The 26,312-nt window shown below is 34.7% G+C and overlaps 2 protein-coding genes across 6 annotated transcripts in view; one reads left to right on the top strand and one right to left on the bottom strand.

The window, feature by feature from the left end:
• Positions 1–343: 343 nt before the first annotated feature.
• Positions 344–26,312, bottom strand: part of Trnt1 (tRNA nucleotidyl transferase 1) — a 95,136-nt gene continuing 69,167 nt past the window's right edge. Inside the window, exons 11-12 of one of the 5 annotated variants that reach the window (XM_033757096.1) lie at positions 1,606–1,663; positions 344–660 (exon numbers count right to left, since the gene is read on the bottom strand). In XM_033757096.1, the coding sequence (XP_033612987.1) occupies positions 476–660; positions 1,606–1,663 (243 nt within the window). In that variant the 3' untranslated portion in view covers positions 344–475. Of the gene's footprint in view, positions 661–1,605; positions 1,664–3,594; positions 3,689–12,762; positions 12,899–23,594; positions 23,670–24,897; positions 26,278–26,312 lie in introns of those variants that run through there. The other 4 variants (XM_010629946.2, XM_010629947.2, XM_010629949.2 and 1 more) reach the window with 4 other exon arrangements.
• On the top strand, positions 2,052–26,289 carry Crbn (cereblon). The gene is made up of 10 exons (XM_019208304.2): positions 2,052–2,161; positions 2,927–3,129; positions 4,045–4,194; positions 8,181–8,340; positions 20,116–20,178; positions 21,470–21,554; positions 22,029–22,144; positions 22,738–22,802; positions 23,496–23,627; positions 24,906–26,289. The coding sequence occupies exons 1-10, from the start codon at positions 2,078–2,080 to the stop codon at positions 25,084–25,086; spliced, it is 1,239 nt and encodes a 412-aa protein (XP_019063849.1). The 5' UTR covers positions 2,052–2,077; the 3' UTR covers positions 25,087–26,289.

Raw genomic sequence — 26,312 nt, 5'->3', positions numbered from 1 at the left:
ATAAATTAGGCTCTCCCCATCCCAAGTGAAAGCTATGCTTTCAGAAATGTAAATTCAAAGAACTAGATTCACATTTTTTTCTCATCAATTTAGTTTTTTTCTGTTGGTGAAACTTGTGTTCTTAGTTAAAAATAGGTATGAAGTGTTAGACCATTGATTATTTGCATATAAATTGAAATAATTATGTTCTCTTTGATAAAGCCTTATATCTAGGAATTCAGAAGAATAAATAGGAAGTCTTAGGCACCTGCTATGCAGAAAACATTTGTGTTTTCTGTCAGGAACCTAAGAAGAGACAGTTTGATTTAAATAATTTGCACAAAAGAAAAACAACTGATTTGTAATGACATTTTATGTGTTTAGAAGTTTACTTGGGGAATTTAAAAATACTTAGGGAAGTCAGAGAAATTAGATTCATTAAGTCTTTATCATTCGTCTAGGCCAGTGTTTCTATCCTTGATGTTTTTGTGGTAAGTCATGCTGGAGAATTCTTTCTTGTGAGAATGTTTAGCGGCATGCCTGGCCATCTACTCTGCATTGCCAACAGCATTCTTCTGCTTGTCCCAACCAGAGTATCTTCAGACCTTTCCAAATATCCTCTGAGAGGCAAAATCATCCCTGGCTCAGAATCACTGGTCTGCAATAGGAAATCACCTGTAGCTGGCATGATAATGACAGAATACCACTTAATAGAACACCATCTCTTATACAATACCGTAGCTTTTTCTGACTTTGATCCCTATCATTAGACGACATTAGGTTTTAAAGTAGATCCACTTGATGTTCATAATCTTAAAAAAAAAAAAAAAAAAAAAGTGTGGAGCAAGCTTTCTAAGAATTTCCTTTAAATATATTTTATGCTTCATGTCAATTTTATTTTTAAATTTAATATTACAGGGCAAAATCTGTAAATGAAACTGATTGCAAACATTTCACTTTTTAACGCTATAGTGACAGCCAGAGAAGTAGTGTCCTGGAAAAATGGTATGAAATTCTTTGTGCTAGATTGTAATGATACTTATTTTAAATTTTAATTAACAGATCTTTTTCTTACTTATTTTTTTCTCATTTGTGAACTATTTAAAGAATTTGAAGGAACAGAGATTGTCTTGTTCAAGCCTGTCATTTTTCAAATAAGGAAGTTTAGATTTAGTCAGTGGAATGTATTTTGGGGGGTGTCAAAATTAATTGCTGGCAAGGGAGAAGAGGAAAATTTCCCGTACAGAATTTCAAATAATTTATGTAGGTATTTCCCCTGTAATGCTCTTCGGTGTGGGTGGCACCTAGTGATTTGCTTTCAAAAAGTGCATGTGAGAGGAGGAGAAAAGTAAGGTTACAGTAAAGGAACCTGAAAAATGTTTTGCAGCCAACTTAAGATCAGCAGTGGTTAAGTCAGGTTAACAAGATGTACCCTTGATATGATGTGATGAAAATGGCTCTTCACTTCTCTTCTGTTCCTCCTCAAAACACATAACCTCAGTCTAACCAGGAGAATTACCTTAATCAAATACTCACTGGGGGGATGCTGTAAAAAATACCTGCCTGGTACTCCTCAAAATGGTGAAGGCCTTCAAAGCCAATGTAAGTCTGAGAAACCACACGTACCCAGAGGAAGGTGAAGAGCCATGACAGGTAAATGTGATGTGGTATCCTGGAGAGGATCCTGTTACAGAAAAAGGAGATTGACTAACAACTTAACAGGAAAAAAATGTGGGATTTAGCTGATAGTAATGTACCAACACTGATTCCTTAGTTGTGACAAATATAAACTAGAGTGGTAAATAGAAGTAGGATATATAGGCACACCATGCTATCTTTCCAACATTTCTGCAAATTTTAAACTTTCTATAAAAAGTTGATTTTAACAAAACGGAGCCTAGCCTTCTAGCTGTGTCTTCTCAGTACTGGGAGATTACCAAATATATATATATTTAGAAAAACACCTTTTCTCAAGAAGGAATGGTGCCTTTCAAATGGGACATAGATTAGGCATTTTTATTCATCACATTATTTGTTGTTGGTTTTTGTTTTTTTTTTAAATTCTACTCCTGCAGCAGAGAGTGAAGATGATGATGAAATGGAAGTTGAAGACCAGGACAGCAAAGAAACCAAAAAGCCAAACATCATAAATTTTGACACAAGTCTGCCAACCTCACATACAGTATGTAATTTTGTAATTGATCTAATATAATAGACATGTTAAAGTTTTCTAAACAGAAGTAGACTGATTTAAGTATTTTTAGACTTTACCTCATACTAGAAATTGTGGATAAGAACATGGATTATTTTGCAAGGGGTAAAATACAACATTAGTTTTGTTTTAGTAGCTTAATACTATGACTGGGTGAGAATATGAGCTATGTTCCGATAGGTAAACATAAACAATTTTAAACAGTCTAATACTGTATTCTAGTAAAAGTCTTAGGAATTGTCACCCTTATAGTTTTGTTGGTAATTGAGCTATTAAGTATACTAAGTTCTGGAGTATTATTGAACATGTTAACATCTTATAAATGTCATTTGTGACATTTGGACATAGAAGTGTTTCTAATCTTGGTCAAAATAAGACATCTTGGAGAAGTTTGGTTTGTTTTTTTTTTTTTTTGGTACTGGGGCTCGAACTCAGGACCTTGTGCTTGCAAGGTACTCAGTGGAACCACTGAGCTACATCCCCGGCCCCGAAATAAGACATTTTGATCTACAAAAGTTTCTTGAATTTGTAGGTGAGTGATTCTTCATAAAAGATTGGAAAATTTTACTTCTAACAGTAAATATTAGATGAAAAATTAGGATCTAGTATGCTGATATACCAGGTTTATTATATAAATAAGATTTGTACCCTGTCTTTGAATCTAACTTGATTAGTTTATTGAATTGGCATTGTATTGTGCATCAGTCACGACATTGTGTCTGTGTTCCTGAACAGTACCTGGGTGCGGACATGGAAGAGTTTCACGGCCGGACTTTGCATGATGATGACAGTTGTCAAGTGATTCCAGTTCTGCCACAGGTGATGATGATCCTGATTCCTGGGCAGACTCTACCTCTACGGCTTTTTAGCCCTCAGGAAGTCAGTATGGTGCGGAATTTAATTCAGAAAGATAGAACTTTTGCCGTTCTTGCATACAGGTAAAATACTAAATTTGCTGAATGCATTTGATCTCCTATGCAGTTGCAGCAGAGGTCACTGCTGAAGCCAAATAGGAGTGTAATTTTGCATTATGGGACAGACAAGTTAAGAAAGTGAGGTAAAGAATTTTGTTGGGGAGAAGTTTGCAAATACAAATTGGAATATCTTTATTTTCATTACCATCTAAGCCAGACTCATCTTCACAGTTTGGCCTTCAGATTCCTTTTTTTTTTTTTTCTTTTGGTACTGAGGATCGAACTTGGGACCTTGTGCTTGCAAAGCAGGCAGCAACACCACTGAGCTAACCCCCGGCCCTGACCTTCAGATTCTTGAAGATTTTTTACTTATGAATACTTGATGAAAAACATTTCTAGGTTTGTAGTTTTAAGAACTGTCTTTATTTAAACAAAAATGGGGCTTTTGTATTGCAATGTAAAGGATTAATTTTCCAAAACAGTGATTTCTTCTTTTCCTTTCTCAAAATTCGTAAGTTGTACCAGCACAAACTTGTGTAAACTGAAGCTGAACTTAAAGTATCTGGTAGCACATGGAGGAAATCTGTGGAAGAGTCAGGAAACAAATTCAGGAAGTTCCCACCCCAGTACAGATCTGCTAATTAACAGCAGAAATGATGGCTTAACAAAGTGAAGGGATGTTTGGTTTGGAGAATATTTTTAAAGACTTTTGTTCTTAGATGATTTCAGTGACTAAGAATCAGTTCTTTCCCTAAAGTGCCCTAACTATATCTTGAAGCATCCTTGTATATTCTCCATATGATATTTAAAGTAAAATTGTACTAGCTTTGCTGTGAATGTTGATTGCTATATATTGTTTTTCTATGTGTACTGATTTTGTCATCTTTGCATATTTAAAAATGCTCAAAATTTTTATCCTTTAAAAATTTACCTTGGAAGTAATATACAGGAAAGGGAAGCACAGTTTGGAACAACAGCAGAGATATATGCCTACAGAGAAGAGCAAGACTTTGGAATTGAAATAGTGAAAGTGAAAGCAGTTGGAAGACAAAGGTTCAAAGTCCTTGAGCTAAGAACACAGTCAGATGGGTAAGAAATAACATGTATCTTAGAGCGTTGTGAGCATCTTATAGTGAAATGTTGTTTTCTTTCAGTTTTTCTAACTTACTGATCCATTATATTTTCCAACTTTATTAGTTGTTTTCTTACTCTTATGAGGTATAGTCCAGTGGTTTCTAATATTTGTGTGCTTCAGAATTACCTAGAAAAGTTTTAAAACTCTAGAAACTTGAGTCCCAACCTCATCTCCAGTTCCCCAAAGAGTGATTTAGCTAGCCTAGGTTGAGGCAGCAGCATTTCAGTATCCCCCAGGTTTGAGAACAGTAGTCTAAAGGCAAAGAGAAGTGTCATTGAGGGCATAGATTCTTTGGGTTTGAAGATTTCCCTTCCAAGCATAAAAGGGTGGGGAGGCCAGAGGTTCCTGAGCTCGCTCTGTGCTCCCCAGGACAGGTGTGTTGTAGGCAGTCAAGCTGTTTACATCTGCCACATGCTTTGTCTGAACTGTACATTTACTGCCTCTCTGAAGGGTGAATTTTGTTTCATCTAGAGATACAACTAACACAAGTGATAATAAATATTTATTCTCTCTGAATATTACATAGTGTAGAAGTTCCCTGAGTATACAATTTTTAGTTACTCATTTTCACCCAGTTAATTTGGTTTTTCATAAAATCAAAGAATACCACATTTTTTAAAAAAATCCAGTTCACCTTACTTTATCCTCTTAAAAAAATACAGCAAATGAATTAGGAAAAGCATTTGTCTCATCATTGGATGTTACCTTTTACAGGATTGGTTCTCTTTGGTGTATACAAATCACTTATGAAGTTTTATAGAGATACTTGAGTTCTACCTCTACTAGTGAATTGGGTGAAATATCTCATCAGACCTCTGTTACACTTGTAATCTTCAAAATACAAGGTTTTTCTGGTTTGTGTTAAAATTTTTAAAAGATTGTCAGCTGAATTAGGGTAGGAACTTGTTTGCTTGTTAACATAGTGGGTATTCGTAAGTTACTGAATCATGAAACTGTAGATGAGTCAGGCAACTTTTTGGACTAGAGACTACTGGATGGAGTGATGTGGATGGGGTTGCCAGAACTCTTAGAGATTCCTAATACTTTCCAGGACACTCACTGTGCAAGCTCCCACAAGCCCTTAAAGGGTATCATGTCTGCCTCTCGATAGATGACCTATTTGAGAACAGTGACTAGGACTTACTTATGTTCTACCTTTAGGACCATAAATGTCATGTGAATGTAAGAAAGATCTGAGGGCTCTGCATTGTGGTAATAAGCCTTTGTTTTATAACTGGATTTTGCTAACGGTGCCATTTTTAAAGTACTTCATATCCACATACATAGACAATTTTGATTATTTTTGAATAGTATTTTCCAGAAACCATGAAGTGATATTTATTTCAGAAAACTTATTTCTCAAACCATGTTGACTTTGAGGATACTTGTGGGAAAACACTTTTGAACACAAGATGGCAGCAAATCACTAACACTAAAAACAGATTGAGGAATATAGTTTGAGTATAGTGAAGATTAATGTCTGTTAGGGCCAAAAAGACCTGGAAAGGCTATATTATCTCTTAAGAATTTCTAGACCTGCTATTTGAAGGCCTCCCCCAAAAAATACATCTCAATTTACAGGCTTCTGTGGAGTGAGATTTTTCTGGTTCCATTACCTCCTAGTCCTGTAAACACCTTCATTTAAAATGATGAAATCAAAGAAACTGTGGAGATAATAGTCCAGTAAAGTATATAAGATCCATCTTTCTTTTTTCTAAATGATGCTGCTTATATAAATGTATATTCATGCCCAGTAACTTTTTTTTCTAAAAGTCTCCTTTGTCATACCTGAATATATGCACATACTTTTAAAATAAAAAAGATAAAACTGAATCAGTATAGGTCTCTTCAGAAATTCCTATTTCATAGTATGTAGACAGGAAGAGGGGATTAACATCCTCTTGAAATGATGAGAGAAGCCCTGTCATGATTTAGATAAATAACTGTTAGTCAAAAAAGTTTCATATCCTATAAACATGTCTTTAGAGATGCTAAAGTTATCAAAAGGTGACTTCAGTGCAGATTCCTTCCATATTTGTGCAATTCTTTTCCTATTAGAGTTCTCTCTGCCTAACTCAAAAGGAGGTTTTAATGTTTATTGAGACAGTTTTATACTCACATTTCATTTGTTTTTCTAACATTTATATAAATTATGTTGCTATAGTCACACACACACATAAAAAAAATTGCCATGAACAGGTTGGTAAGAAATAAAACTACCACTGGGCATGGTGGCACACGCCTGTAATCCCAGAACTTGGGAGGCTGAGGTGGGAGGATTGCTGTAAATTTGAGACCAGCCTGGGCTATATAGTGAGTTCCAGGTCAGTCTCAACTACATAGTGAGACCCTGTCTCCAAAATTAAATAAAAAGAAAAGAAAAGAAAACTACCTTATGTTAAAAACAAAACTCAGCCACTCAGAGAACCACCAGAACTGCATGTACCCAGCAGCTTCTGGGCATGCTGAACAGGGAAAATGGATGTCACTTAATCCTGCCAAGCAGTCCCAACAGCAGACAAATTAATACCATGATTTCTAAGCCACTGGTTCCATAACATGTATACTTTTATCATAATAAAGTTTTAAAATGGCTTGGTAAAGCATAATACTTAATTCAGTTACTGATAACTTTACGAATCAGATTGCTAAAAGCCTCCAAAAAATGGTATATACTTTTACTTTAAGAATATAATTATGAAGGTATTTGACTTCATCAGGTATATAAAAATTGAAGTTTTTTGTATTTAATGATAAAATAATACGTGGATATTTGGCCATAGTTTGAACATAGTCAATTTTTAAAAATATTTTCCAAAGTCATGGACACATAAACTTTCTGAGTATTTTAATGAGCATGCCAGCAAGGAAATGAAGTTAGTGGAGTGATTCTGATATTATCAAGTTAAACTTAAATATTTTAGCACATTCAACTATTTTGATTTAATGAGTAGGAATATTAGTTTCATAACTTTGTGGCTCAAGAATGGTTATTATGAAAGACTGCTTTAGAAGTCTTCAAAATAGCTAAAATTGAAGCAGACTCTTAATGTATTTGATTTTATCATTTGAAAAGTATTTCATTCTAGCATATGGATATTATATAATCTTCATTTCAGAAGTTACACTGCAGGGGATTTAGTTCAGTGGTGCCTCTGCCTGCCTTGGCAAGTGCAAGGTCCCAAGTTCGATCCCCGGAACCAAAAAAAAAAAAAGGTATACTAAATGAGAAATGGTGCTTCATAGGAAGGTAGCTGATTTACATTACTTTGTGATATTTCCAGTTATAATATTCTCGTTGCATTTTGGAAGTGATGACTTTAACATAACAGCTTAAACAATTTTAAGAAAAAATATAATGCATTCTTTGATTAAAATTTCAAATTAAATTTTTGAGAATGAGAGGAGTGCATGTAGAGATAAAGGCACATGTAGTCCTCCAGTCTTATTTTAACTATCCATGTAAATAGGTTTGTTTTGGTTTGGTTTGGTTTTGGTTTTTTTCTCCTTCATTTACCTACTCCTCAGGTAGGATAATATGTGGGAAAGAATGGGTATAAGGTTTAGGTAGCATAGAGAATGAGGCAGCTGGGAGGTTTGGTGTTCTAGTAGTCTATAGAATTAACTTACAAGGGTCAAGAAGTAGTAAGTTGAATGATGATTTAAAAAACAAAACTATGACTGCTTATCTGAAATAACAGATTTTCCTTTCAAGTCCACAATGAGATTGAAATCCATGCTGTATGTTATCATTGCTATTAATTTTGGTGTGATTTATGAGTTATTTCTGAAAATTTCTTTTATTAGCTTTCGGTGAATGTTTAAAAGAGAAAATTTAGAAAGTTACCATATTAAAAATTACCTTCAGTGTTTAGAAACTCACTTGTTTCAGTTAGTTTATCTTAAAAATGAACACCCTGCTTGGTTCTCTTTATTTTAGAATCCAGCAAGCTAAAGTGCAAATTCTTCCTGAATGTGTTTTGCCTTCAACTATGTCTGCAGTTCAGTTAGAATCACTCAATAAGTGCCAGATATTTCCTTCAAAACCTGTCTCATGGGAAGACCAATATTCATGTAAATGGTGGCAGAAATACCAGAAGGTGAGAAACTAATTTTTTATGCATCTTCAAAAAAATTAAGACAGGTTGATTTTTCCTGTTTTAAGAATCAAAAACAACACTCATGATTCATTCCCCAGACACGTAGCTGCATTTGATCATAGCTAGGGTATCTAAAAATTTCACAGGCAGCTATTTTTTAAAATTAATTTTACTGGTACATTTAAGATATACAATACAGTCATTCATTGTTGGAAATTTGTACCTTTACATAATCAATCTTGGTTCTTTTTTTTTCCCCATCCCCCTGACATCCCTTCAACCCCTCCCTCCCTCCCTATCTAGACTTTTTTCCATTATTTTTCATTTTATCATATTAATTCTATACCCTTTTTTCCTTTCCCCTACCCCTTGCATTTCCCCTTCCCCTTTGTCCCTTTTCTTCCTGTTTCACGTTATTATACCTTTTAGTCCTTATTTACACTTTGTTTCTCAAACTAGAGAAAATACTTGGTATTTACATGTGTGTCCTATTTATTTCACTTTAGAGTATCGCCTCATTGTGCATCCACTTAACTAAATGTCTGTAATTTCTCATTTTTTATGGCTGAGTAGTACTCCATTTTATAAAAAGAACCACATTTTATTCAGTTTCCCATTGATAGGCAGTTGGGCTGCTTCCAAGTTTTAGCTATTACAAATTGTGCTACTGTGAACATGTGGTATGTTCTTTAATTCTTTGGAGAAGATAACTAGCAGGGGAATAGCTAGGTGAAATGCAACTTCCAATTCTCCTTCTTTGGGGTATCTCCATACTGATTTCCATAGTGGTCGCACCAGTCTACACATCCACCAGCAGTGGAGCAGGGTTCCTCTTTCCATACAGCACTGCCAGCATTTGTTATTGGTTGATTTCATGATAGCAACCATTTCTGGGGTAAGATGGAATCTCAGCATTGTTTTCATTTGCATCTCTCAAATAACAGTGATGATGTACATTTTTTCACGTTTATGTGCTATTCTACTTCGTTGAGAAAAGTCTGTTGATTTCAGATGTCCATTTTTGGGTTGAGTCTTTAAATTTGAGGTCTGATTATTTAAAGTTCTTTATATATTCTAAATAGTAGACCTTTGTCTGAGGAAGAACTGGTGAAAATTTTTTCCCGTATTGTGGGTTGTCTCTTCACACTGTCGGTCATTTCTCTTGCTGTGCAGAAGCTTTTTATAAGAAGACATCCTACTTGTTGATTGTTTCTGCTGCTTCATGGGCAGCTTGAGGTTTTGTTCATAAAAATCTTTCCTTATATCAGTGTCTTCGAGAGTTCTACCTAACCTCTCTCTTCCAGCCAGTTTAGTGTTTCTGGTTTAATAGTTAGATCTTTAATTCATTTCAGTTTTAGTTTAGTGCATGGTGAGTCCAGTTTTTATCTTTGGCAAGTTGAAACCCAGTTTTTCCAGCACCATGTATTAAAAAGACTGTCTTTCCTCCAGTGAGAGTATTTGGATCCTTTGTCAAAGATGAGGTGGTTGAGTGTGTCTGGAGTTATTTATGCATCTTCTAATCAGTTCCACTGGTCCTCAGATCTGTTTCATTGCCAGTACCATGTGTTTTTATCACAGTTGCTTTGTAGTATAGGTTTAAGTTGGGAATTGTGATATTCCCCTTAACTTCACTTTGTTGCCTGGACTTGCTTTTGCTATTCTAGGGCTTTATTTTTGGTTTTCTCAAGGTCTGTGAAGAATGCTGCTGGGATTTCAATTGGGATTGTATTGAATCTGTGTAGCAGTTTTGAAAGTATGGACATTTTCACTGTTTTTCCTACCCAGGATCAAGGGATGTCTCTCCATTTTCTGATATCCTCTTCAGTCTCTTATTTCAGAGTGCTGTAGTTATCAGAGTAGAAGTCTTTGCTTTCTTTTGTTAGGTTGATTCCTAGGTATTTCGATTTTGGATGCTATTGTAAAAGGAATTGATTGCCCGTTTCTCAGTGAGTCTGTTTTTTGTGTACAGAAAAGGTATTAATTTTTGTATGTTGATCTTGTATCCAGCTATGTTACTGAATTTAGTTATTAAGTCTTAGAAGACTTTTGGTGGAGTTCTTGTGGTAATCTAAATAGAGTATTGTGTCATCTGCAAATAATGACAATTTAACTTCTTCATTTCCTATCTTTTTATTTCTTTCTCTTGTTTAATTGTTTTTTTTTTTTTTTTTGGTACTGGGGATTGAACTTGGGTCCTTGCGCTTGCAAAGCAGGCCACCGAACTGCTGAGGTAAATCCCCGGCCTGTTTAATTGCTATAGCATATGTTTCCAAAACTATATTGAACAGGAGTGGTGATAGTGGACATCCTTGTCTTGTTCCTCATTTTAGTGTGAAGAATTTCAGTTTTTGACCATTTTAGTATGATATTGGCTGTTGGTTTTTCATAGGTGGCTTTTATTAGATAGAGGTAGAGACCATCTATTCCACTTTTCTGTAGGGTTTTTATTATGAATGTGTGCTGGATTTTGTCAAATGCTTTTTTTACAGCTATTGAGATGATCATATGATCTTTATTTTTGGCTGTAGCAACATAGTGTATTACATTAATTAATTTGCATATGTTGAGCCATCCCTGCATCCCTACGATGATCCCACTTAATCAGGGTGTATGATCTTCTTGATCTTCTGCATTCTATTTGCGTGTATCTTATTAAGGATTTTTGCATCTCTGTTCATTAGTGAGTTTGACCTATAGTTCTCTTTTTCGGTTGGGTCTTTCTCTGCTTTGGGGATCAAGGTGATGCTTGCAGGAATGAATTTAGGAGTACTGCTTCCCTTTCATTTTCATTGAAGAGTTTAAACGATAGTGGCAGTAGTTCCTCTCTACGTGTCTTGTAGAATTCAGCAGTGAAGCCATCAGGGCCTGGGGATTTCTTAGTTGGTGAGTTTTTAATTACATTTTCAAATTTCATTGATTGATACTGGGTTGTTTAGAATTTTTAGGTCATCTTCGTTCAACTTTAGTTATTCATATGAATTGAGGAATCTGTCCATTTCTTCTGTATTTTCCATCTTACTGGAGTAAAGGTTCTCAAAGTAGTTACTGATGATCTTCTGGATTTCTGCTGGGTCCATTGTAATTTTACCCTTTTAATTCCTAATTGCATGGAATTGGGCCTTTTCTTTCCTTTTTATGATAAGGTTGGCTAAGGGTTTTTCAGTTTTGTCTGTTCTTTCAAAGAACCAACTCTTGGCTTTGTTGATTTTTTTTTTTTTTTTTGTATCATTCTCTTAGTCTCCATTGCATTGATTTCTACTCTGATCTTTATAATTTCCTCCATTGCGTGAGCTTTGGGTTTGTTTTGTTCTTTTTCTAGAAGCTTGAGGTTCAGCATCAGGTTTAATTCAGCTTTGCTCTGTTTTCCTAATATGCGATTCACTGCTGTGTACTTCCCTCATAAGATTGCTTTCATTTTGTCGCATACATTCTGATATGTTGTATTGTCATTGTCACTTAATTGTTGGAATTGTCTGATTTCTGAGACCCATTAGTTATTCAGAAGTATGTTGTTCACTTTCCATGTGTTTGTAAAATTCTTGCAGTTTCTTTTGCTGTTATCTCCAATTTCATCTCACTATGGTCTGATTATATTCTGGGGATCACTTCAGTTCCTTTGCACTTAGACATGTTCTGTGAGCAAGTGTGTGAACTATTTTGGAGAATGACCCATGTGCAACTGAAAGGAATGTGTATTCTGATTTTGTTGGGTGGAACACTGTAAACATCTTTTTAAGTTCATTTGTTCAAGAGTTTGATGGAGTTCTACTTCATTGTTTATTTTCTGTCTAGTTGATCTGTTTGTGACAGTGGAGTATTGAGGTCTCCCACTACTGTTGTGTTACTGCTTATTTGATTTTTTATGTCTATTAGCACTTGTTTTATATAGTTGGGCACACTAGTGTTTCGTACATATATATATATATTTATGATTGTCATGTCTTCGTCTTGGATTTTTCCCAAGGATGTAGTGTCTTTTCTTTGTCTCAATCAGTGGTGGTTTGAAATCCACTTGATCTGCAAAGAGGATAGTTACTCCTGCTTTCTGGGGGGTTCATGTTGCATGGAGTTTTGTTTTTTACCCTTTAACTTTCAGTCTGAATTTCTTTTTGAAATAACTTTGTTTCTTGTATGCAACATATTATTGGACCTTGCTTCTTGACCCATTCTGCCAGTCTTATTTCTTTTGATTGGTGAATTGAGACCATTAATATCCATGGTTATAACTGATATGTATTGACTTATCCTTGTCATGACTTTTGCTTTTGTTGGATTTTCCCCCTTTGTGTTTAATTTTTTTGTCAAACCTGATGGATTCATTCTGCTGGGCTTCCTGGGGTTGTGAGCCTCATTGTCTTCTCCTAGGATATTGTTTAAAATTTTTTGGAGTGCTGGTTGGTATTCATGAAGTTGCTAAGGTGCTCTTTGTCAGGACAGTGTCTTATTTCTCCATCAATTTTGAAAGATAGTTTTGCTGGGTACATCAGTCTGTGTTGGAGGCCGTTTGTTTTCCTTTAGGGCTTGAAATACATCAATCCAAATTCTTCTTCAGAGGCAGCTATTTATGAAAAAGTTTTGAGCCATAGTAATCACAAAGTATTTTTAATGTTATGCTTATCAGTTTTGTATTAATAGCTTATGACTTTTAATTAGGAATCTACTAAATTGTGATCAGACCGTGTGTTTGGCTGTTGAGCCATAAACATATATTACTTTAAAGGGAGAGGGCTGGGAGGGCTGGTTTGAGGTAGCACAAGTGGAAGTAAAAAAGTAAAGTGTTTTTTTTTTTTTTTTGTATCAGGGATCAAAGGCAGGTCCTTACACTTTGTCTTTTGTTTTATATCATGTTATTGACTCACAAAAATTGACCTGAAACTTGGTGATCTTTGAAAGTGTTGCTTTTTTAGCCATTAATTCTTAGTTGCATCCTTTTCGCAGTCATATTTCCTTTTAGGAAAACAAAAAATGAAGGTTCTTTCTAATCATGTGTAATATGTATCTTGTGAAATCGTTACTATTAATGTTTTCTGCCTAAAGAAAAAGTTTACTAGTTTATAAATTTAGATGTTTTTTGAGATTTATCTTCTAAAAATATTCCAAGTCAGTTTCCTTTGTAATGATGAAAATCCTTTGGTAATCATACCTTACTTTCAGGTAGTGAGGGTTTTAAATTTTCATATAGAAACGTAAGGTCCTAATTTAATATAAAGTAGCTATATTAGTCATGAAGGAGGGCTGATAGTCTCTTCATTACACTGTTACTTTTAATGTACTATAATTCCTTCAGTTTTCAGAGAGAACTTTGTGTAGCATGGGGCTTTGATGGGTGTCAGGCTTGTAACTGACAGAGGGTCTATAGATATCTTGGTAGATTCATTTGATCAGTTTTACACAGTAGTGTGTTTTTAATGAGTGCTTCTAAGATTATAATAAAAGGTGTAGACTGTTGAAACTCCCCAAAAACCAGGAATATAATTTTGTTTTAAGGTTTAATACTGATATTGCCTTAAGTTGTAGGGAATTTTGTATATCTGTAAAGTCTTACATATACTTGAAGTGGGGGAGATGCTACATTGTTCAGTCTGGTCTTGAAGTCACTCTGTGTTCTAGGCTGGCCTCAAACTCCTAGCAATCTTTCTGTCTGAGCCTTCCCAATGCTGGGACTACAGGTGTACACCACGACGCCCACCTGTCCCCTATTTCTTTTAACAGTACAATACTGAGAAATTTTATTGCCATAGTAACTTTAAACATGACTGTTAAAAATACAGCGAGAGCTCCTTAATAGGTGGGCTCCAAAGAGTGGTTTTAGAATTTACATCAGGTATTATCTAACAGTATTTGGCATTGGTTTGCTGATGAAATAATTATGTGGCAAAGTAACTGTATCAGGATATTCTTTGTTTCATCTCAGTATTTACATATTTATTTCAATTATTAGATATTTTAGGAGGTATTAATATTTAAATTTATACAGTAGTTCTTCCATACCAGAATGGGTGATTAAAACTTTTTAGGGGCCGGGGATTTAGTTCAGTGGTTCCGCCACCTCCCTCGCAAGCACAAGGTCCCGAGTTTGATCCCTGGTACCAAAAAATTAAATAAAACTTTTTAACTATTTAAAAATCTTAAAGTAATTCCTCTTTGCAAACTTACAAACAACTATAGTTTATAATTGAAAAATGTACTGTATAACTAATTCTGTATCATGCTTATAGGATCTTACAATCTTAAGCCTGAATTTAATCAAATAAGACAGACTGTAAGTTTTTGTGTGAATTACTGATTAAAATCTTCCCATTCTGTGGTAAAAGCACCACAGCACAATTACACTGAATTCAGGATTTACCTTTTGCAACTGGGCTGTTGTCACTGGCTCATCAGGAGAAAGGAAAGATGCTTGCAAACACCAAGGAATACATAGGTTATTTGTTTGGGACTAGATTCTATGACCTTTCCTTGTTGTCTTTTTTTTTTCTCCATTCTAAACTATCCCGCATCTTCTCTTATTTTCTTCTGAAAAGTTACCAAGGGCTAAACAGAAGGAGCTGAAGAATGAAGATGGTACATAAATGGTTTAGGAAATGCCTTCATACTATATAGTGTATTTTCGGATTGTTTAAAGAGTTCCTTTGTTTAAACTCTCAGCGTGTTTTAAACTCTGAAATTTGGGGTCTAGATCACTAAGTCAAGAAAAATTATTAGTCTATTTTGGACCTAGGGTGATCTACAAACTCTTCTGCTTTGAAGAGATCATTTTAGAGCTATCCCATGTGCAGCAAACCCAGAATCTAGGATTGGGAAAGGGCTGGCAGGTACAATTGGTGGGAGCCCTGCATATAGTGTTTTGTTACACTTATAGCTGGACACTGGGCGACTGTGGAGCTGAACTGTGAAACAGTACTTTCTTTAGACAAAAATCTAGAAGTCACTTCATTCCTCTTCATAGAATTTCCTGGCATCTGACTTGTACATTCCACCATAAAAAGAAGCAGTGCATGTGTTTTCTGTTTCCTTGTCTGAGTAGTTTAGAAGGTCACAGCTAAAGGCGATGCTTACATGGTTCCAACCTAACTTACGCTGATGTGTGATGCCACATACTTTTCCATCAGAAAAGTTGAAGGATCTAGGAGTGTAGTCTTCGTGAGATGTATTCATTTAATCTTGAAAATGTTTCCACACACTTAACATTTGCTAGTGAAAACTAAACATTGTAGATGAAATAAAATTTTTATGTAGTTATTTTTTAAGTGCTTCTTTAAATCACTTCTCATGAAAGGAATGTCCCTTTGGTTTTTTGGGGTTTTGTTTTGTTTTGTTTTTTAATGTAATGATTTCACAGAAAGCTTGGATTCATATTTTGTTTATCCTAGTAGTATTTCTACTTTTTGTAAATCACTGTCCCATTATCATTTTCTGAAGTCTATATTTACCACATTAATTTGAGGTGCCACCTTTATCACAGACCAAATGTTTTTAAATTTTTAATTGTACTCTGTTGGTTTGTCAGTCTTTGTATTTACCCTATTAGAACCACTGACAATTCATAAATTAAGTAAAAATATTAATTTATTAAATGCCCATTAAAGTATATTTTTCGTACTAAGACCATCACTTGTTAGAAAAAGTGAAAAAAGTGTCCTGTCACAGTGTAATTTTATTTGGCACCTATTATCAAGATAAAGAGAAAGGAAAAATAAATTATTCATATATAAATTCCAATTATATAGAAAATAGGAGGTGACATATCAAGAACAGTGCACTGGGTCAGGGTCAATACCATGTGTTCTGCCACCACCAGTGAACAAACTACAGTCTTGTCTCAGTTCCCTCCTTTTTAGAGTAAGACCTCTGAAATCCTTTCTCTGGATTATCCTCACAGATTCTGGAAGCTCTACTTAGAAATCAAGCAGTTCCATTTGGGTTTTTGGCAGAGTAAAAGGACTCCTGTCTATCTGGTTCATGTTGATATGAGTTCTAAAAACTTAGGCATTTTTCAAGACTGTCAACACCATGACTCACTTCATAAAGTTATACATGAAGAAAAATTTAAAACTAGTCAAAAAGTTTAGACAAAAGTGACCAATGACTGCTATTTTAGTGTAGTAATATTCACTTTGGGAAAAGGATTTACTACTGAGACCAGGAATAAAGGTCCTTAAAATGATTCTGTCACCTAGAGATAATGTATTATCAACGTCTTCAGTTTTTAAGCCTAACTACAGCTTTAGCTTTTGCCTTTCACCAATACAGGAAAAAAAAGTGAAACTCCATGGGTCTTTCAAGTACAGTGAAATTGAAAAGCTAATGTGAAAAGTTAAGAAATTAATTATCACAAATTTTCTTTATGTGAAGAAAGGCGTTCATATATAGGGCTAAATGATATTAGTATCACCAATTTAAATGATAAATAACTTTAATTAAACTGGAACCCATCAGTTTGTTTTCTTCTTTCATTTACCAAGTAGGAATTTGGTAAATGAGAACTAGAGCGAAATGGTTAGCTCTGAACTTCTCCTGAGGCTTAGGCGCTAATAGCAGATAGACAAGCACAGATATATGCATATATGTAATCTATATGTGTGTGTGTGTGTGTGTGTGTGTGTGTGTGTATATATATATATATATACATATACATACATACATACATATACATGATGTATGGTATGGAAATCATTAGTTTGAGGAAGCCTCTGACCATGCATGTAATGCAAAGCTTGACAAAAGAGCAGTCGGGTTACACTAAAACCTAAGCCCTTGGGGCAATAATTTCAGTCTTTTACTGTTTTATTCATTGGCAGTATCACATCTGCAGAGGCATAGTAACAGTGCCTGACCAGGTTAGCTGCTCAGAATATGTTTAATGAATGATAAGACTCCTTGTATGCAAATCCTGACTATGTCCTCATTTATTAACATGACTTTAGACAACATGTACTATCCTTCTGTGCTTCTCTTTAAAATGGAGATATCGAGGGGCTGGGGATTTAGCTCCGTGATTCTGGCGCCTGCCTCAGAAGCACAAGGACCTGCGTTCTATCCCCAGTACCTCCCCCCAAAATCTTTTAAAATGGAGATACAGGTGAAGTTTTTGCCACATTATTAAAAGTTGCCATTGTACCTACTGAAATAGTCATCATTATTTGCTGTGTTTTGGGTAGGATTTTAATTGGAGTGTGACAGTAATTCTTAGCATTAGGTATTTGATCTTAAAGCACACTTTATTGGAATGTAACTTAAATGTTTTATGGTTTGACTCATCAGGCTTAAACTGTTAAAGCATTTGAGCACATAGTACTAGAAGACCATTCCAAGCCATTTTTGGGTAGCTTCAGAAAAGGATTATATAAGCAAGTTTTCCTCATTAAAGGAGCCATTGATGTAAGCTGTCTCTTGGGCTGTTCAGGATAGGTCTGTTTTACTCCTAAAATAACTTGAAACAATTTTTGTGTCCTCCTGAAAGACATCCCAAATTAAACACTCCAACTTAAGACAGAATTTTCTTTGACAAAGGAAGTTCCTATTTCTGACCAGCATTGTTTAAGATTCTAGCTTTGCCCTATAACTAGAATAAGATTGTGGGGTGAGTCATGTGCACTGTACAGCACATTACAGTTCTGTACATTTCATAACTGTCGGGTTCTCTTAGTCTTCATGTATATGATTTCCCTATTTCGTACCTATTCACTTGGTCTTTACCTTGCTTTTCTTATTCTGATCTTATTTTTCCTCAGCATTTCATGCATCATGTATTTTTTACTGCAGTGAAAGTATACACTTATACCATGTAGAATTTGTTGAGAACAATGTGAACATTTTTTATTCTGTAGGTTTAATGTGGTTTGCACTTTGATCCACTACATGGAATATACCCGGGTAATGTTCTAATGTACTTAACTGTGTGATCATGTTGATGTTTAGGTTGTCCAGTTTGTTTCAGTTAACAGCACCAGTACAATATGTCCTAGTCATCTTTTTTTGTGTGCATCCTATAGAATATTTGCTTCTTTAAAAATTTTTTTTGTGCTTTTATTCCTCCAAATAAGTTTAAATTATGATTGTAAACCTCAAATTTATTGGCATGTTGAATACATATGTTGAGGACTGACATAACCATTTAATTTTCCCATCAAATACTGAAATGCTACGCAATTCATATTTTTATGTGGACTTAGGAATGCTTTTATGTGGATCCCAAATTAAAAGTTGGAGGAGGTATGTAATTGATTTTCTCCTTTCCCTGGCATTTAGCAAGTGGAGGACTTAATTATGAAGTCTCAAATATATGACCACTGTATCATTTTTGAGAGTCTATCACATTTACACAAAGACATTTTGAAATGTATTCTTAGATTTTTCACTCCAGATAATATAAAGTGTAATTCAAATATATAGTGAATGTTTAAAAATTTCAGTAAACACACATTGTATTTTTCCCCTTCCCCTTGCTTTGAACACACTTACCCACTATTCTTGCCACTTTCTAAAGTTCTGGAAATCCTCTTTGATGAGTAGTATCTTTACAAGGAATGATTAAAAATAAGTGAATAGACTCATAAAAAATTAAATTAGGGTCCTCATCCACCTTTTTCACCAGATCTGGTATTGTGAGACTTGCAGCTCTTCCTCAAAATCAAAATGAACATGAAAGGTGAATATTTCTGTGTAGGATATTGAGATTGAGGGGAGGGTCTTTTTACTATAGTAATTTTTAAAACTTTAAGCATTCAAATTTTTTATCACAGACTGTTACTTGGATAAAAGCACCTAATATGCGCATTATAGAAGGTCTGCATTTTTTGAAAGGTTAAATTAACCTTGTTTTATGGAGTTGTCATCAGCTTTGAAATTTTCAGTACATGCCCCGTGATGGAGGGCTCGGGCCACATGTACAGTGATGGTCTTGTAAGATTGTAATGGGGCCAAAAAGTCTATTCCTGTCAATTAACTTTTGTAATGTCAGAGCGCATCAGAGTATCATTCATTACATGCTGTGCTATGCTGGTGTAAGCAACCTAAGAGCATTATGTGTGTCCTAGTTTTTTATTGTTTTTTGTTTTGTTTTGTTTTTTGCAGTGCTGAGAACTGAATGTGTCTTAGTTTGTAGACAGAACAAAGCTTATTAAATAAGGACATAAAAAGATATTTTTACATCTGTACAATGTGTTTATAAAGTAGAAAAATTACATTAAGCTCATTATTGAAAATATTTTATAAAGTTAGAAGCCTAAGTGTAACTCCACAAGAGTTTAGAGCAAGGTCCAAGGCCCTCACATCCACTCTCTCTGACCCACTAGGAACAAATTCGAGTCTGGCATGCTCTTTGCTTGGTAAGTGCCCTATCCAGGTGCATCGTTTTTATTCTTTTAGATCATATTTTTATTCTACCTTCTCTATGTTCAGATAAACAAGTATTTATTGTGTTAGAGTTGCTTGGAGTATTCAGTACCATATTTCACAGGATGTATTCTAGGAGCAGTAAGGTGTATACCATGTAGCCTAGGTGTGTAGTTATACTACCCAGTTCTGTGTAAACACTTTCTGTGATGCCTGTGCCATAACACTGTATAATACATCTCTCACAGTGTATCTTATTAAATGATGTGTGACTATATTTGAACTTTTTCAATACGAATGAGGATATAAAAGCATGACTGTCAAATGTGACTGATAATCATTTGTTATGGGAGTATCTACAAAATCTTTTCCAAATGTTGCTCAATATTATCTTTTTTCTAGGAGTTTTTTAAATGATTTTTATTTTTCTGTTTTCAGAGAAAGTTTCACTGTGCAAATCTGACTTCATGGCCTCGCTGGCTATATTCATTATATGATGCTGTAAGTAACTTCCTTAAGCTGCTATCTATGGTAAACTGTGTCATGATCAAGGTTAACTAAAACAAAATAGGTTTCATGTTGTTATTTTTACAACTGGTGCCATTTATTATATTTAAAGTAACAGCAGGCAGGAGTCAGAGGTATTGCTGGATATTCTTTGTTTCTCATTTATATTTTTTTAGTTTTTAATGTCTTGAAAGTTAAGGGCAATATGTGAGATGTTTATGAAACATCTGAAATCCCTTTGGGTTGAGTGTTCATTGTAGAAAATTCTTACGAGTATTCTCTAAATAAGTAATATTCCCTTTTATCTCCTGCTTACAAATTAGTCTACTAATGCACCCATTAAATTTTGCTCCTCAAAATTTAACACTAGTCATCATCATGTTTTATGAAACACACAAGAGGAAGGTGGCTGGAATAGTTTAAAGAATCTTGGGTTTAAGGGCTGGCGATGTAGCTCATTGAAAGAGTGCTCCGTTTGCATACAGTGAGGCTCTAGGTTCAACCCTATTAGTACAACACACACAGAGAATCTTGGTTTTGGATAAAAGTTAGGTTCAAAGCTCTCTTTCTATCACTTTGTGTTTGGGGCAAATTCTCAAGTTTGTAGTAAATGAGAGTAGCAGCAGTTACATGTTGGCATTCAACCAGTATTACTCATTTCCCTTAGTGAATCATTTCACCCACAGGTTTGAAGTCTTAGGAAAATTAAACAAGTAGGTTTGGTGTACTTACTGATATATACACTTTGAAAGGAAACTGTCCTGCAGTCGTTTTTGAGTCATTATACAGAGACAGACCTACCCTATCAGAGTACTTTTTTTTAATACCAGTGAAAAGAGAATAGTAAGTAGTAAATAAGTGCCACATAAGTTATGTATAGGTAGCAAATGCTAGTGCAGTGTACAAGAGCTACTGTCATTTGTACTGGACAGGAATGGCATGCATGCTTCCTAAAAAATGAAGAGGCTTTGTAAAGGGAGAAGAGGCCCTATCCAAGCAAGAACCTAGAATAGAGGTTTCCAGATGAAGTGTGTTCACCTGGGACAGACAGCCTGGGGAGGAAGGAAGCACGGGAAGATAACTTTGGCTGTAGGAAAGGAACCAGGGCTTGGTTATTTTTGCAGAAGCACTAAGTTTGGACTAATGGGTCTGAGATTTCATCACATAGCAATAACTTGATGTCATATTAGCCTATTACTTTATTAGCATTTTACTAAAAAAAAAAAAAAGTTGAAAAGCTAACATTTATTAAGTCTGAATTTTAGTATGGCTGCTTTATTTTAAGGAAACCTTAATGGATAGAATAAAGAAACAGCTACGTGAATGGGATGAAAATTTAAAAGATGATTCTCTTCCTTCAAATCCAATAGGTATGAAAGTGTCTTTCTTTTGGCCTTGCTGTGTTGCTAAAAGAAATTTAAGAACTCTTCTAGCTGACAAAAATCAAGTTTTTTGGTTAAATTGGTTAATATTTTAATTATAGAAAGCACTTTTCATCTACTTTAAGCTGTTGAAAAATATATTCTGTGAATACTGTCAGTCAAATTTTCCATAAGCAGCTCAAATTGCATTTAAGTGCTTTTCTAAAACACTTCCTGAGGGTAGAAAGATGGTTTGGTCTTTTCCCTGTTCTTTAAAAGTATCTTTATAAGTGACCCTACCTCCAGGACTTGCCTTATTGGCATAAAATCTCTATAACCATTTAAGTGACTTAAACATGAACTTGATTCCATTTTTAATCAAAAGAAAATAGCTCATATATTTTACTATTCTATTTCAAAAGGATGTCATCAAACGCTTATCTGATTCATAAGTTTAAAACCTGAAAATCCCACGTCTTTTAGATTTTTCTTACAGAGTAGCTGCTTGTCTTCCTATTGATGATGTCTTACGAATTCAACTCCTTAAAATTGGTAGTGCTATCCAACGACTTCGCTGCGAATTAGACATTATGAATAAAGTGAGTAAATATGTTTGTAATACCATTTCCTCAGGCTAGAAGAGTGTCCTCTTGGAACCACTAAGCAACCTCAAGTCCAGTTATGTAGTCACATAATTAAATTTTTTACTTGTTTACATTAAAAGTATTTTACAGTATAGACTGAACATTGCTATGCACCTTTTTGGGGTTAGGAATATTTAACAAGTGTATGCAGATATTCCAAACTTTGAACAAACTCCAAATCTGAAGTACTTCTAGTCCCCTAGAAGGGACAGTCTGTGAAATTTAAACATTTCACTTGGGATCATGCTATAGGAACTTGAGTTTTGTATTTCTCAAATGTGAATACATTTATGAACCTGTGGAAAGTATGGAACTTTCTGGTAATGTCACTGTCTTAAAATTCTAGAAAGTCATTTAGTTTTATAAATGAATATTCAGCAGATCTCAGATTTAAAGTTTTTCTTGTTCTACCAGTAAAACTAAGTTTTTCAGTGGCAGGCAGGAAAGTATGATACTCAGGGAGGCATGCCTTAGAGAAATTTCTTGAGCTATGTAATTAAATAATGAATGCCAATTTTTTCCACTGATAATTTTCTCAAAAATTTTAGTGTACTTCCCTTTGCTGTAAACAATGTCAGGAAACAGAAATAACAACCAAAAATGAAATATTCAGGTAAGATGTTATTTTTAGTATGCTTCTGAATATATCTCCAGTTACCTTAGAATTATGATCAAGTCTGTGTTTTAGCTTTCTGTTATTTCCCTCCACTCAATAAATTAAGGTAATTAACTTTTGAGAAAGGCCATTTTCCAATTTGGGCATGCACAGTAACAATGGATATGTAAGAAAATATAATTAAGGAGCATGTAAAAGTAAAACTACACAAACCTGTTTTCCATTTCTTGTTGAAAATGTTAAGTATTAGAGTATTTTCTTAGTGATTAAGGGCCTAATCTGAATAAGGCGTTGTATTTCAGTCATTATTTGTGTCATATAAAGTAGGGCATGTTTCTGAACACAGTAACAGTGTTTGAGAATTACTTTATGATAAATCCATCAGAATTATAAACCAACAAGGTACAAAAACTGCTGTCTGCAAAGTAAGGAACTGATCAGATAAGAACTTTACACATACGCTGGAGGGTTTTAAAATTAGTACTATTTCCCTTTGGGTCATCATAGAAAATATTCAGCTGAACAAAACTGGGATGTCTGCCATCCTTTTGTTCTAACACTAAGGTTCTGGAATTATCTGAAAGATTAAAACTAGCTCATACTTCATTGCTTAACTTTAGGAAAAAACCCTAACCATTTAGAATTATACTTTTTCTCCTTTTCATGTTATCCTCTATGTTGATCTTTTAGTTTATCCTTATGTGGGCCAATGGCTGCTTATGTGAACCCTCATGGATATGTGCACGAGACACTCACTGTGTATAAAGCTTGCAACTTGAATCTGACAAGCCGGCCTTCTACAGAGCACAGTTGGTTTCCTGGGTAATATATCAGTGGTGTTGCTTTGTTTTGTTTCTATTTTACCTAATTGAGTAGAAAAGTCCAGCTACAGTTGTGGTAAAAATAGGCATGGCATGCATAATTTTATTAAAATGCTGTAGTGCATGAATAGCTAGAAAAATCAATTAAACCTTTAAAATCTTTTCTATAATATGTAAATTAGAGAGATCAAAAGTCGACAACTCTAGTTGTCTTTGAATTACTACAGTTAACCCAGTTATTTTTTTCTGTCACCTCATTGTGAAAGTCAGTTGCTTTATGATTCTCTAAAACTATGTGTGTATCATATTCTGTGATAATACAAAGCTAGAGTGGGTTTCCCAAGCACTAACAGACTAACGAGATACAGACACCATTGAATCTGGCTTTTCTTTTCATTTGCATATTTTTAGCGCAGAGATTCTAACGTTACCTTAGGAAGAGTTGTTGGGAATTTGTTAAGAGATCTGCTCTGTTACCCTCAAGAGCTTGATTTATCTTTTCATCCCAAATTCTGGGTAACTTTTTACTTTGAAAAAGCTAGGCTAGCTGGGCATGGTGGCGCATGCCTGTAATCCCAGCACTCCGGAGGCTGAGGCAGGACGATCACTGTGAGTTCGAGATGAGCCTGGGCTACATGGTGAGACCCTGTCTCAAAAAAACCAAAAATAAAAACAAAAATGAAAAAGCCAGGCTAAGGCGCTGTCCTGGACTAAGGGCCTTCTGACTGGGATTGTCCTCCGATTTGGCACCTTTCTTACAGACTTGTGCTAAATGTAAGATACTGCACCTAGGGGAAAATTGTTGCAATTACATGGCTGATTTACCTTAACAAAAGTGCCATGGATTTATACTTCTGGACTGTCTTATTTTATAATGGTAGTTTTAAAATCTTACATGAAACATCCCCCTGCCTCATCTACTGTAACTCAGACAAAATTGTGTATATTTCTACAGGTGACTGCAGTACAAAACAAAGGAAAAGCCAATGAAATACAGTAACAAGGTTCTCTGTGCAATAGAGAGAAAATTTAAACATAGGTTTAAGAGTAAATCAAATCAGATTCATGACCACTTAAAAGCTATACATTACCATATGAAATGCACAAATGAGAAAATATTTTTACATTTCTTTTAAGTAACTCTGGATTAAATTATGGGCCCAGTTTATTATTTTAATGCTTACATTCTTAAAATTTGACTGAATTTCCTCTAACAGGTTTATGATAAGTTTGGGTATAGAAATATTTTCTTAGCTGGTATCTTTCCATTATTTTGTAGGTATGCCTGGACTGTTGCCCAGTGTAGGATCTGTGCGAGCCATATTGGATGGAAATTTACAGCCACCAAAAAAGACATGTCACCTCAAAAATTCTGGGGTCTAACTCGATCTGCTCTGTTACCCACAATCCCAGACACTGACGATGAAATAAGCCCAGATAAAGTAATACTTTGCTTGTAATGGAGATGGTAGGGATACAATTACCGCCTCTGATACACATGTAAGTAAAGAGCAACATTTACATGGAGAGTTATAGTTTCCTAGTTCAACTGTATTTGAAGATTTAAGTTCAAGTACCCCTTTAGAGAAACTAAAAATCATTCTAGACTACAAGTTGAGTTTAAATACTTTAGTAGCTTGGAGCCATGATCCTGTGGAATGTGCTATGTCTGAAAACGCCATTTTTAGGACATCTTTGAAAGCAATGTTACTGTCCAGTGCACAATAAATTAATCATCTGATCCTCTTTATGAAGAACATACTGGGCCTCAGTATTGTCAATGGTGAAGTTCTAAGAGCTAGGGTGCCAAGTACATGTTTTTTGTTTGTTTTTTGAAAGAGGCAAGAAGTTGTACATTATTTTAAAAGGACTTTTGTTATCTTTAGCTTCTCTGACAATGATTTGTAAATTTTCAAAATTTAAGAGTAAAATGCACTTTGAGCCCAAAAAGTTTTTATTTCCATTGTGTACTTGAAATATTTGTTCAAACTAGAACCCTAGTTATTACGTTCCATACAAAGCATTGTTTTTAAAACGTCATAATTTGAACCTAAACTCTTCTGGAGCAAATACCAAAACATGTTCTTTGCATACAGGCCAAAAGGGCTACTGTGTTTTGTGGGCTATTTAATGTACAATGAAGAAATTGGGTAAGTAAGTAAACTTTAAGACCAAACCTAAACATCTTTGTTTCAGTAATAAATTTAAGATATAATTCTAGGTAGACTGCTTTGCCACTTACATGCCAATATATTCAAGGGTTTAGTGGGTTGTTTTACATTTGTGCAATTAAATTTAGTTTTGATATTCTGTCACTCTTTACATGCTTCAAACTAATCAGGTAAACTTTTAATCAATCTATAGTATGAGGCCAAAAACAGACTGTTAATTCATAATTTTGGTCAGAATAAGTGGAAAGAAACTCTAGAATAGGTAGTATGTTGAGATTGTAATTTTTTTCCTATTCTGCCCTCAAATTTACTCCAAATAGATCCCTGGAAGTCCTCTTCAGAGTATAGTGCAATCTAAACCAAATGAACTTGAGAAAATTAATTGCTTTTACCTTTATAACCTCAAGGGTACAATTTCTGAACATTTTATTGTTTACAAATATGACAGAGGCAGATCTCTGAGTTAAATCTTCATACTTCCTATGGAAAATAGTAGAAATACTGTCATATTGGGT

The sequence above is a fragment of the Fukomys damarensis genome, unplaced genomic scaffold (assembly GCF_012274545.1).
Source record: "Fukomys damarensis isolate Sample0158 unplaced genomic scaffold, DMR_v1.0_HiC HiC_scaffold_28, whole genome shotgun sequence".
Lineage (NCBI taxonomy): Eukaryota > Metazoa > Chordata > Mammalia > Rodentia > Bathyergidae > Fukomys > Fukomys damarensis.
This window is presented reverse-complemented; position numbering and strand designations above follow the sequence as displayed.

What these genes read in the sequence shown, in the direction of transcription:
- Crbn (XM_019208304.2), top strand. Translation starts at nt 2,078, where the DNA reads ATGGAAGTTGAAGACCAGGACAGCAAAGAAACCAAAAAGCCAAACATC. An exon ending in CTAAGAACACAGTCAGATGG is followed by an intron (nt 4,195 to 8,180) that starts GTAAGAAATAAC and finishes TCTTTATTTTAG; the next exon opens with AATCCAGCAAGCTAAAGTGC. An exon ending in ACCAAAAATGAAATATTCAG is followed by an intron (nt 22,803 to 23,495) that starts GTAAGATGTTAT and finishes TTGATCTTTTAG; the next exon opens with TTTATCCTTATGTGGGCCAA.